Here is an 11,271-nt window from a genome sequence, read left to right as displayed (position 1 = left end):
TCTCCTTAAAGTGGGCGCTTCTTGATGTGCTGCCCCTTTCTTCTTTGCCACCACTGCACTGGTCCTCCGGTTTTCGGCCTCGTTTTCTTCGAAATTTTCAACCGCGCTGCTACTCCTCTGTAATATCAGCGTCTGAGGGCCTCTGCTGAAGTCGGGCGTGGAGAACTTCGCGTCTACAGAGAGCATGCGTCCCACGCCCAGTTGTGCATGCTTCCGCCCTACGTTTCTCCCCTCCATCTGAGAAACTGAAGTATAGCCGGGGGCTGTGGGTACTTGGGTATGTCTTGGAGGTCAGAATTGGTCTTGGTTGAGTCTCCTTCATCAACGTACCGTGAAGACGGCATTTGAAGCCTCGCAATTGATCTGTCCTACTGCTGGTACAGCTGCTGCCTATGGGGCTGTGGCGTGTTGTTTTAGTTTGTTGTCCATCTGACTTGCATTCTCACAGCGCCTCTCGCTGTGCTGGTGGTAACACTAGCTTCCTTTCTGTAGCCTGGAGGCCAGAGCTTCCGGCGAAGCCCGTCCCGTGTAGATAGGACAGATGGAGACCGAACAAGCAATAGATCGCGGCACGCCGTGGAAAGGCGGGCTTTTGGGGGCTGCTGCAAAGACCGCGGACTGCGTAAAGCCACACGACAGAGTGATCTTCGCAGGCGGCACGAAGTGCGACGTTTCTAGTTCTCAAACGTGTGTCCCAGCGACAGTCGCGCCAATGAGAGCAGCAGGAGATGCTGCGGGGTCAGCAGAAGTAGCAACAGCAGCAGTAGAGGACAACAAACAGCAGGAGACACGGTCTGTAAAGCGGCTGCGATGTCAGACCGGGGGAGAACAAGACAAATCCCGCGGGGATGAACTGTCACACGCTGAGGCCAGTGGCCCGGCGGAAAGGCTGCCCTCTGCTACTGTCGGAGAAGCCCATTCCAACAGCGCATTCGTAGGGGCGCAGGAACAACAGCAGGAAAACCATCAGCAGCAGCAGAACCAGCAGCGGCTGCAGGACCAGCAGCAGCAGGACCGCCAGCAGCAGCAGGACCACCACCAGCAGCAGGACCACCACCAGCAGCAGGACCACCAGCAGCAGCAGCTGGCAACACAAGAAGCACACGAAGGTAACGACGGTTTGCCTTCAGAGGAGGCCGCAGCCGAGTCATTAGAGGCCTCATCATGCTCCTTATCAACGTTTTCCTCCGCCTCAACAAGTGGCTTAGCCGCACGAGCTGCCTGCCCAGGCCCTTCCGAAGGGCATACAGGAGGCACTCACGTGGCTTCCTTGTTTGGGGCTACTGGCGAAAAAGGAATTCACGTAGAGTCTCTCTTTTCGGATCAGTCTTCATGGGAGAAAAGTCTACAGAGGCGTTCAGGGCCCTCAGGCCCAGAGGCCCTCGGGGGTTTCCTAGGGACTTCGAATTTGCGGAGACCCAAAAGTGCACAGGACTTGAGGGGTCCTCCAGGGTCACCCCAGGGGGAATCTCAAAGAGTACGAAACCAAGAAGCTCCCAGACAGGTCATCTTAGGCGTTTCTGATGCAGAGGAAACTCTCGCAGCTGCGGGAGGCCCCATGGGGGCCCCTTTCCAAGGAGCTGGGGATGCGGATGGCATGGACGCCACTGAGGGGGCAGCGCTTCTTGTGAGATTGGACGGAGGAACAAAAGCGTCGGCGGCAGGTGCTGCTGAAGCAGCAGCAACAGCAGCGGCAGGACAAGACACAAAAGCCTCTTCGTCAGAGACAGCTGTGCCTTTAGTACCTTCTGAACCTACTAGTGAAGAATGCGCGCCTTGCGTTTGCACAAGGGCTGGCACGGATGCCAACGCCAGGCAGTTTAGTAATGATGGAAATTCGGCAGCATCAGCAGCAGCAGCAGCAGCAACAGCAGGAGCTGCGCAGGTGGCGGCCGGGGCAACATCCGGGAGCGCACGCGAAGACGCGCAGTGCCTTCCAGCGTCTGTCTCGTCATCGGCTGTTTCTCGAACGCCTGCTGTTGCTGCTGCCGTATTCACTGAAGGCGAGGGCAACGGAAGCAGTGGCAGGAGCAGCAGCGCAGCGGAAGATGCTGCAAGTAGCGGAAAGAATTCATCTAGGTCCGGTTCAACTGGTGTAGAAAGCAGTCCAGGTGACGCACCGCGTAACAACACGGTGGCCAGCAGCAGCAACAGCAGCCGAAACGGCGGCTCAGTGGTTGTGGCACAGGGGAGCTCAGAGACGGACGTGAACGAAGTGATAAACCTTAGTGACTCTGAAGCAACCGACTCGGGCAGAGAAGAAACAGTTCCTGTTGTTGATGTAGAGTCCGAGGCTGCATGCATCGAGGGAGGGGAAGCCAACAGCGCGGGGAGCAGCAGCGGCGCGGGAGGCCCGAGTTCTTCCTCCGTGAGGCCCCCCACGGGCCCACAGACGTCTGCATCATCAGAAGCAGTAACGCCTGAAGTGGCAGTAGTGCTGGACTCAGATGATGATGATGTTGTCGAGCTAAGAAGTCGCCAAGCAGCTCCGTTCGCCATGTACCCGCCCCACAGCTACCTCATGCAGAGCCCCCTAGGGCTGAGGCCTTACGGCGCCAGTGGGCTCTCTCTGCTTCCTTTTCAGAGGCAAAGACTCAGGGGCCTGGGAGGGGACGACTACGACGAGGACGAGGATGCAAGAAACAACGCAGCGCTCCCTAGATGCCCAATATGCCTGAAGAAGTACAGACAGCAGCAGCAGCAGCAAGAAGGGTGCACTGATGCCAAAGAAGACAAACCAACGGAAGGGCCAGGTAATGGCCCTGACTGCCCTGCTGCGGACTCTGGGCAGCGGCCAGCATCAGGAGGCTCAGATGTTGCTCCAGGACAAAGAAGCGAAGGCGATGAACAACAGCAACGTAATTTGTCGCGTCCCCCTCCCCCGCCTCCGCCTCCGCCGCCTCCAGCTGATCCAGACGGAGATCACGTGGTGGCGCTGCGGTGCGGGCACGTCTTCTGCAAGGCGTGCATATTGGTAGCGCTGCGCACAAGGCGGCAGTGTCCTATTTGTCGATTTGTTCTCAAAGGCAGCAGGCCTTACCAACGGATTTTCCTTTAATAAGCTTTGTTATGAATTGAGTGGACGCAGATACGGTTGAGCAGTGCTTGTGCTACTGCACACTTTTTCTGGATTTGTTTTAGGAGGAAGTATGTTGTAACATTGTGGCGGCGGCCAATCGCAGTTTGCGACTTCTTTGGAACCCGTGTATTTGTACACCTTTGCCACAGTGTATCCCGGCCTGAACCATTTGTAACAATGCGTAGACACAGTGCCTGGATAGTTATGTACCGAAATACAGCACTGTCGTGCCAATGACGGTGCAAGTGTAACTTCGGAGTATGGGCGTCATCTAGTGGACAATGGAGCACAGCAGGTGAAGCTGCCATGGCCTGAGTATGCAGCCTTTGCTTCTAAGGTTTTCCAGTGGGCTTGCCTCGAACCCAGCAGTAAAGTAGCAAAGTCATATTTTGACTTAATGACCGATAAAAGCTCCTCAGTTACCCCTAGTGCGTTGAGCTCTATCCAAGCGGATAAATGAGGGAGCGAAGGAGCCGGGGGAGTCTGCTTTCCTCTGCTGTACCTAGAACGGCGTACTCTACCGCACGAGATAGTGACTTACCACATTCTTAACGTATAACAGGTGAACATTTTTTCGCAACTTTGAATCAACGGTGAGTAACGTGCATGTGCAGAGGAGGGGATCGCTCACCGGCTGCTAACAGGGTCAAGTGTTCTCCCAGGGCGCGGGACAGTATTGTCAATTGTAAGACAATGAATACTTTCCATTATGATATTTGAGCTCTTTAGGGTGGGAAATTCGTCTCTGTGCCAAACTCTGCAGAGTTCTGTTAGTAGACTCGCACCCCTTGGTCCGAATCGTCTAGAGGTTAGGACAACACGTTGTGGCCGTGTAAACCCAGGTTCGATTCCTGGTTCGGACACATGCCCTCTACTTTCTTCCCCTCTTTTGCGGCTTCAAACATCCTAAATTAAGCTTCAGAAGTTTACACGCTACATCGCATGCGCATCAAGCGATAAATCAACTGGCGGCGCTTTGACGCGTCGCTCCCCACCGGGCGGGTCATAGCACTCTGTAGTTTTCCCTGCAGCCCTGACTAGCTACTTACTGCTGGGACAGGGCATTGCGCCATTTAGTGCATCAGGCCCACGGCTACTGTGCAATGTCTTGAAGTTTGAAGGGACGGCAGGTTCCTAGTCCTCTTTGACTTGTTTTGGAAGGAAACGACCGCCATCAGCTTTATAAAGATCAGTGCTATCGCATGTAACCACTCCTCTTAGTGACATGGCCCGTACAGGTGTGTGAGCTTGGTAGCTCTGACCACCTGACTTCGTTACGTAGCTCGACCACTCATATTGGCTCAACCTATATTGTATCTTTGCTGCATACACGTTTCGTCACTCTTCGCCGCAGCGTTAAGCCACCAAAGCATGCAACACACCAGCTACCTACAAGCCCCAACATCCGGCTGTAGCTTGACTCTTTCAAAGGATCCGGCTTGCATGCCTTCCTCCGCTGCCTCCTTAAGGGCCTCAAACACAGTGGCATCTGTAGTTGACGGTTTGTCACCAACTGCAGAGCAGTAATCGCAACTGAGAGCCCACTCGGGCATTTGCGTGCCCCCAAATGCAGTGAACTTCGCTGGCTCGCGCTCACTGGGGTCAACCTTCGACGTATCGAAGTTCACATGCGCACAGGTCGCAGCTAACAGCTCTTCTGTGTGGCGAAGCAAACCGCAATCCACAAGGGACTCCAAATTCCAACGCAAGGAGTCCTTATAGCGACTCAGGACAGCCCGTCGCCCCTGACGCGCCTCTGCCCATTCAAAAACATGCAGGCAACACAAAGTGAAGCCCATTAAAACAGCACCAACAGCAGCAGGCCTGAGCCACTGTTCTGGAACTCAGTCAACTGCTGTGTTTCGCTGCATTTCATCGTCTACAAAGGGTGCTGTGCAGTCATCGACAAGCAAGTTGTTGACAAACTCTCCCTATGGATACACTTACATTGGACACTCAGCGAGATACTCTAACGGAGGTAAATTAAAAAAGAATGCAAACAGAACCCAGTTCAGCCTCTCTCGTGGCAGAAGAGTTTTAGCCCGAGGCTTCTCACCGCTATTTAGAGATGAAGGGAGCCCGGATGTATCTGCTGCCGCCGCAGTCAGGGCCTTCCACGCCTGCGTCAACAATGGAGCCATGCAGCTTGCGCAGTGCAGCTGTTGTATTGGCGTCCCTTCAAAGCCAGTAGATCCAGACTCCACTGAAGCTTTCATGTTCTTCCCCGAACGGCGCAGTGGTGTCCTCAGATGCTGCACCATTGCGGCCAGAGCGGCGGCAGCGTGGCTACGGACCTTTGTTAGCTGTGAAGCATGCAAGCAGCAACATGCTCCCATCCACAAGGGCTTGAAAAACCTGCAGCAGCACAAAAACATGCTCAGCAAACAAAAATAAAAAAGCCACGACAGATGTCTTATCTTGTTGCGAAAGAGCAGCAGAGTGCCACACAGGGCTCCAAGTAGTGCTTGTGATTATTGACTGCACATCAATATTGACCAACAGCGAAGCGTCCGCATGTACCTAAAATTCCCGTCAAATAAGCAAAAAATATATATTGTTAAAAGAACCAAACACCCACACAGAGATATCGTTAAATATTTCTAGTGCAGCGAATTTTCCAGTATCAAGAACTGCTGCCGGAACTAGCCATCCATAAAACGCCACCACCTTCCCTTGACTGCCCGGCTGCCTTCTTTGTCCTCACTTGCAGCATCCACTTATTAAGAGCTGAAAGGCAGCGGTCGATGAAAAGAGCAACCGGATACTATTGCATGCGTTCCAATGCAGTTTCAGCTGCTTCACACTAGCACCAGCAGCAGCAACCGTAGTTTCTTGCTGATGGGGTGCGCAAGTTGCCTCCTCCTCGGCATAATCTCCGGTACTGCTCCTAAAGCGCTGACGCTCCTCTATTTCTTGCATTTCTTGCCGGCCCCTCGTCTTAGGTGTGTCCCCGTCTTCTCTTCTGCCTGCTCCATGGTCCCATGCAGGTCTTAACACACCATCGAGCACAACCAGGGAGCGCATGACTTCCTGAAGAGGCCTCTGCGAAGTTACCTTTGGATCACCAATGCACACAGCCTCGCTTTCATTTTGTGACTCGACAACGAGGTCAGCACGTGAACCACTCTGTGGTGTTGGGGGAATGCCCAGTTGACAATTCTTTTCCGTGTCCACCAAGCAAGGCAGCAGCACCAACGGGACAACGGCACCGATTGCCCTCAGTCCAACCGCAACAGCAATGGAATTACTGGTTTGCTGCTGCATGAGTACATCGTTGACACCCTTGAGGACTTGCTCCCACAAGTCAGTAGCCGGAGCACCAACGCAGCAATTCTGCCCTTGGAAAGGAAACTGTTTCTGTAGGTGCTCCTGCTGCTTCTGCTGTTGTTGCTGCTCCCCACGTTGCTGCTCCGCGTGTTGTCTCAGTGCTCCTGCAGCTTCACAAATCGCGCAGAGAGAGGCAGCGCGCACGTCATGAAGAGGATCTGCCAGCTGCTGCAGCAGTATTTGGATAGCCTCGCGGAGGAGTCCCTCTGTGTCAAGTTCGTGCTCTCCCAGCGCTGTATCCCCTGGTGCACCAGTTGCTGCATTTGTTGCTGTTTCACTTCTCGGCAGTGAAGATGATTGTTGCTGCTGCGCTAAGGTCAGCGTATGCGCTGAGAAAGCTCCCAATGCTGCTGCAGCGGCCACCCGCAGGCTTCGGTGGTAAAGAGGAAGCACAGCGCTCCTGAGGGCCCTCAGAATGTGACAATTTATCAGGCGGTGGCGCTGCCACTCCTCGAATGTAAGCCGACAGAGTAATACACATGCACCGCTTAGCTGATCTGGATGGTACTTCTGCTCCTTCTGCTGCTGCTGTTCTTGACCATGTCGCTCCTGATGCTGCTTCACAGGGAGTGATGCTGGAGCAGTGGGAGCACCTGTCATAAGGGGACTTACAAGTTCTGACTGCAGCAAAGAAACAAGTGTTGCGCGGCTGTGTTTCAGGAAGTCTTTACAGGAAAGAGGCTCCGACAAGTTTGAAGAGGTACCTGAAGAGACAAATTCGTGAGGGCTCGCGGGTCTTCCGTTTGGGTCTTCGTCCTGCTCTGCAGCTGCTGGGGCTCCATAGCCACCCAAGACCTCCAGAGCTATCTGGATTCCTTTGCAACGACCAGCTACATAAGCGGAACTAAACAATGTGCGCAACAGCGAGGTGAAGGAGCCTTCCTTTTCGCTCTGGAGGCAGCCAAAATGATGGGCCTGACAGCATTTCACTTCAGCTTCTGTTGCAGTGCTGCTCGTGCGCGTTGCTTGTGGCAGCAGCAGCACTTGTGGGTATCGCCTAGAAATAGCCTGCAGCACAGAGAAAAGCCCCTCAAGGACGGCCAGGCCGCTCCGTTCGCAACTGCTGCAGATCCCGCTGTCTACTGCACCCTTTGGCTGCCCTCTTGCGTGTGTCGTTGCTGCAGGGGGAGCATTTTCCCTTGACTGAAGCTTTTTCTTCTTAATACAATCTTCTTTAGAGCCCTGGTACTCTGCGGTAGAGCTTAGATGGGCCATAGTCGAGTCTTCATGGGCAGGTGGCGTTAGAATGCACAAGCAGTTCTGCCACATTAACACTAAGGTCTGCAGGGACTTGCATATCAAAGATGGCAGGCTGCAGGGACCCGTAATAGCTCCCCCTCTTCTCAGAGGAACCAAAAGCGCCTCTGCTATTTGGGAAAGCCTTTGCTTTTTCCCTACCACAGCAGCAACCATGGATAGGGTCGGCCCTACTAATCTCAAGGCTGGGGTGCCTCTTGCCAACACTTGGGCAACGAAGAACTCATAGCCGTCCAAAGACACAATATCCCTCTGGGGCTGCTTATTCTTCTCTTGTTCATAAATTAAGACTCTGGATCTTTCGCAGTTCCGATTTTTAGCTGCCTGCGACGGTGAAGCTGTGTCAGCAGAAGAAGCTGCTGCTGATGCAGTTCCTACCTCCGTACAGGTAGAAGCCGCTTTGCTGCGCTTTATAATATTGGCAGCCGATGTGCTAAGGTTAGGCTGCTCATAGGCAGTAACCTCAGTAATCTTCACAGTAGTGCAAAAATTGCAGGAGAGCTCCTGCTGTTGCTGCTGCGGTTGAGAGTGCTGTTCGATTAGCAGCTGCTGTCGTTTAAGCTGCACACAAAGTGCCTCTGTCAGTAGAAACACCACGGGATGGGCGAGACGAAGGGCAGCAGCCGCGATTCCTGGCTGCAAGATGCCCACAGGCAGCGCAGGGAGCACCTCTGCGAGGCCTCTGAGGGCTGCCCCTGCATGGCTGTTCAGGCTTTCCTTCTCATTGGGCGGTCCTGCGTATGCAAGCGTGCTGTGCTGGTGGATGGGACCACACTGCAGCAGAGCTGGCTCTGACGCAGCATCAGCAGAGGCAGTTCTGATCACTTCAGCAGCACTCCCAACACCAGTCCGACGGGAGATTAAAGCAGCATTGGCTGAGAAGTCAGCAGAAGGATTCGCTGTTCCAGAGTCAGCGTGGGGCGTCTCTTCTGCAAGGCCGTAGCACACCAGGGATAAAAGGGAGAAAACAGCGCAGCGCGAAACCTGTGCAACTGTGCAGGAGAGCGAGGTATACGAGCCGGGACCTGCGGACTGCTGCTGTCGTGTTGGCAGGGCTGGGCACCCCAAACTATGGGGAATTCCTTCGAGTCCCCCGGACCTGGCACTGGAAGACTCCGAGACCCCAAAGCCTAGGGGTCTCATAAGCTTTTCCCAGTCGTCAGCCTTCATTAGCACGGCCTTCGGACCGCAGCGCATGCAGGTGGACGCTATGACTGGCCATTGCCTAAGTGGCGAGGCCTCCAGCAACGCACACAAACAGCCCACTGCAGCTTTACAGACCTGAAGGACACAACAACAAACCAAGATACAAGCTCTTCGTTTGAGTCGTGGCCACAACCTGCATAATTTGGCTTGGGTTAAGCTGCTTCCCTTGTATGTTGGTTATACGCGCGACCATATGCTGAAGTTCACGCGCAGTTGTGTGCAAGTGTTCGGAAAGACAGACACAGTGAGAGGGCTACTTAGAAGACAGTGCGCCGAGTCGAGCGGACTTTGGGACCTTCTTCGGCCGTGGCAAAGCAAGCCCATGGTAGCTCGTGTTGAACTGGATGCCGCATTCCCAGAAGCTTGCTAAGCCATTTATCCACCGTTTCTTCCGTCGTCTGTTTGGAACGCAGGGAACACGTAAATGGGAATGGCCTCTGCTCGTCTGTTGCCGCCGGAGAGTGGAAGTCCGGCAGAACAACTGAGGCTGCAGCATTGCAGTTAGGGGTGGCCCGTGGCAGCGGGCGCGGCCCCTTGCACTGCAGCAGCAAGCCCCAGTAAGCGAAGAGTTCCCTCCCGCACAGGCGTAGCAGCCCCTCGATACACCGCAGGCATTCGAGACGCAAGGCGTGGCCTCGAGACGCTGACTCCGATTGACGCGCTGCGGTGTCGCCATCAGAGCGCGTTGCTGGAAGACCTGAAGCGCGCCTTGAAGGACTAGAAACGGAAGACTCCTGGAGTCCCCTTCTCCAGGGTCGGCCCATACAGGTCCACTGGTCCGTCGTAGGGGAGCGGGCCGTTTTGCTGCTGTCTATTTCACTCTCTTGAGTTGACGCAAAATCAGTCGCCAGGCCACAAGAGGGTCCCCAACCTGTTGCTGCTGCTGCGTTGCGGAGCTGCAGTGGCTGCTGGAGCGCAGCAGCAGACGGCTCAGCCAGTGCCAGAGGCAGCAACAACAGAAGCAGCTCGACGCTCAGTTCACCTACAGCGCCCGGAGGAGCCGCAGCAGGGAAAGTGACGCCTTTATCATTCTCTGGGCCAGCTAGGCCTGCCTTAGTAGCAGCACCAGTGGTGTTCTTTGTCCTTGCTAGCTCGGCCAATAGAGAATGTATCGAGAGCAGAAGGGCTCTTGCGACTGCTATATGCTTCGGCTGGGACGCCGCCAGGCCCGAAGCTAAAATGTGCTGTTGCTGCTGTCGCTGGAGCTGCTGCTGCTGCAGATAACGCTGCATCCCACGATCTGTTCGCGGGCGGGGTTCTGAACCCAAAACTCGATGCAGCACCACGACAGCAGCAGCAGCTACAGCAAGGGCCTCCTTTAGCGCTGCCGAACCGGCGGACCCCAACTGCGGCGCAGCGCGAAGTAAGGCGCACACACAGCATATGGTGTGCCGCTGCACGATGAGCTCTGCAGCGTTTGCTGTTATGCTGCTGCGACAATAATCCGAAAGGATGAATAAGGCTGCTTGGGCTGCCTCGACTGCAACTCCTGCTGGCTCTAGGAGACCCTTCTGTTGGTGATGGGTTCCGGCAGGTGGGTTAGAGTAGACCACAAAGTCTTTGAGAAATGAAACGACTGCAGCAGTCGCACCACGGGCATCTCCACTCTCCGCACAAGCGCAAGCACGGTCAGCCAAAGTGGCTAAGGAGGCAGGCAGCCGGTGCTGCTGGTTTTGCTGCTCCCTTCGTCCTTGAGGGTGGTCTTGGTCGTCATCACAGAACCTCTGGAGGGCTCCCAGGAGTCGTCTGCACAGTTGTGCCTGGTGTTTCTGCTGCTGCGCTGTGTACGTCGAACCCCTAAGAGCATCTGCACTGGGGTAGTCAAGCTGCCGTCGACTCTGTCTGTTGAGCTGTACCTCATCATGAGTCAGTCGTGTGCCTGGAGGGCAATACGAATCCCGATGGGCGCCACTGGGGGCCCCCATCTGAGCCATCCTGAGATTGCTGATGCCTTGCGGGCGCTCCTCATGTCTGTTCAGAGCACACAGATTACCAAAAGTAGCATAGGAAGTCCTCGGCTGCTATTTAGCTGCCTCCGGACTTAAAAGGTCTGCGAAGACCTCAGCTTCCCAGGAAAGAGACACATGGGAGACAGCAGTCGAGTCTGTGTATCCAGCATCCAACAGTACTGTGAATTCAGCTTTTAAAACAAAAGTATAGGAGGGGACAGAAATTTTTATTACTGGTGGTCTCTCTATGGAGGTAAAAAAGGATGGTGTTCCGCAGTACAATGCAGCGAGGCTTGAGCTGGGGCTGACTATGACAGCCTGCACAAGCATGAAGCGCAAGCTGGAAGAGATATTGTTCAGCTTATTTTATGAAGTCACAGTCTTCTTGGCTAACGACTTCGTCTGTTATGTACGCTTGTTGTTGCTTCTGCCTCGCTAGTAGTGCCTGCACCA

At 54.7% G+C, this 11,271-nt stretch overlaps 2 protein-coding genes across 2 annotated transcripts; one reads left to right on the top strand and one right to left on the bottom strand.

The window, feature by feature from the left end:
- Window positions 1–541: 541 nt before the first annotated feature.
- ETH_00026910 (uncharacterized protein) lies at window positions 542–3,058 on the top strand (the record flags this gene model as incomplete). Its single annotated transcript, XM_013373084.1, has 1 exon — window positions 542–3,058. The coding sequence occupies one exon, from the start codon at window positions 542–544 to the stop codon at window positions 3,056–3,058; it is 2,517 nt and encodes an 838-aa protein (XP_013228538.1).
- A 1,406-nt stretch (window positions 3,059–4,464) lies between these two features.
- ETH_00026905 (uncharacterized protein) lies at window positions 4,465–10,803 on the bottom strand (the record flags this gene model as incomplete). Its single annotated transcript, XM_013373083.1, has 4 exons — window positions 4,465–4,835; window positions 5,136–5,434; window positions 5,784–8,944; window positions 9,157–10,803. The coding sequence occupies 4 exons, from the start codon at window positions 10,801–10,803 to the stop codon at window positions 4,465–4,467; spliced, it is 5,478 nt and encodes a 1,825-aa protein (XP_013228537.1).
- Between the last annotated feature and the right edge of the window lie 468 nt (window positions 10,804–11,271).

Source organism: Eimeria tenella, genomic scaffold (assembly GCF_000499545.2).
Source record: "Eimeria tenella Houghton genomic scaffold, Eth_scaff12, whole genome shotgun sequence".
NCBI classification, from domain to species: domain Eukaryota; phylum Apicomplexa; class Conoidasida; order Eucoccidiorida; family Eimeriidae; genus Eimeria; species Eimeria tenella.
This window is presented reverse-complemented; position numbering and strand designations above follow the sequence as displayed.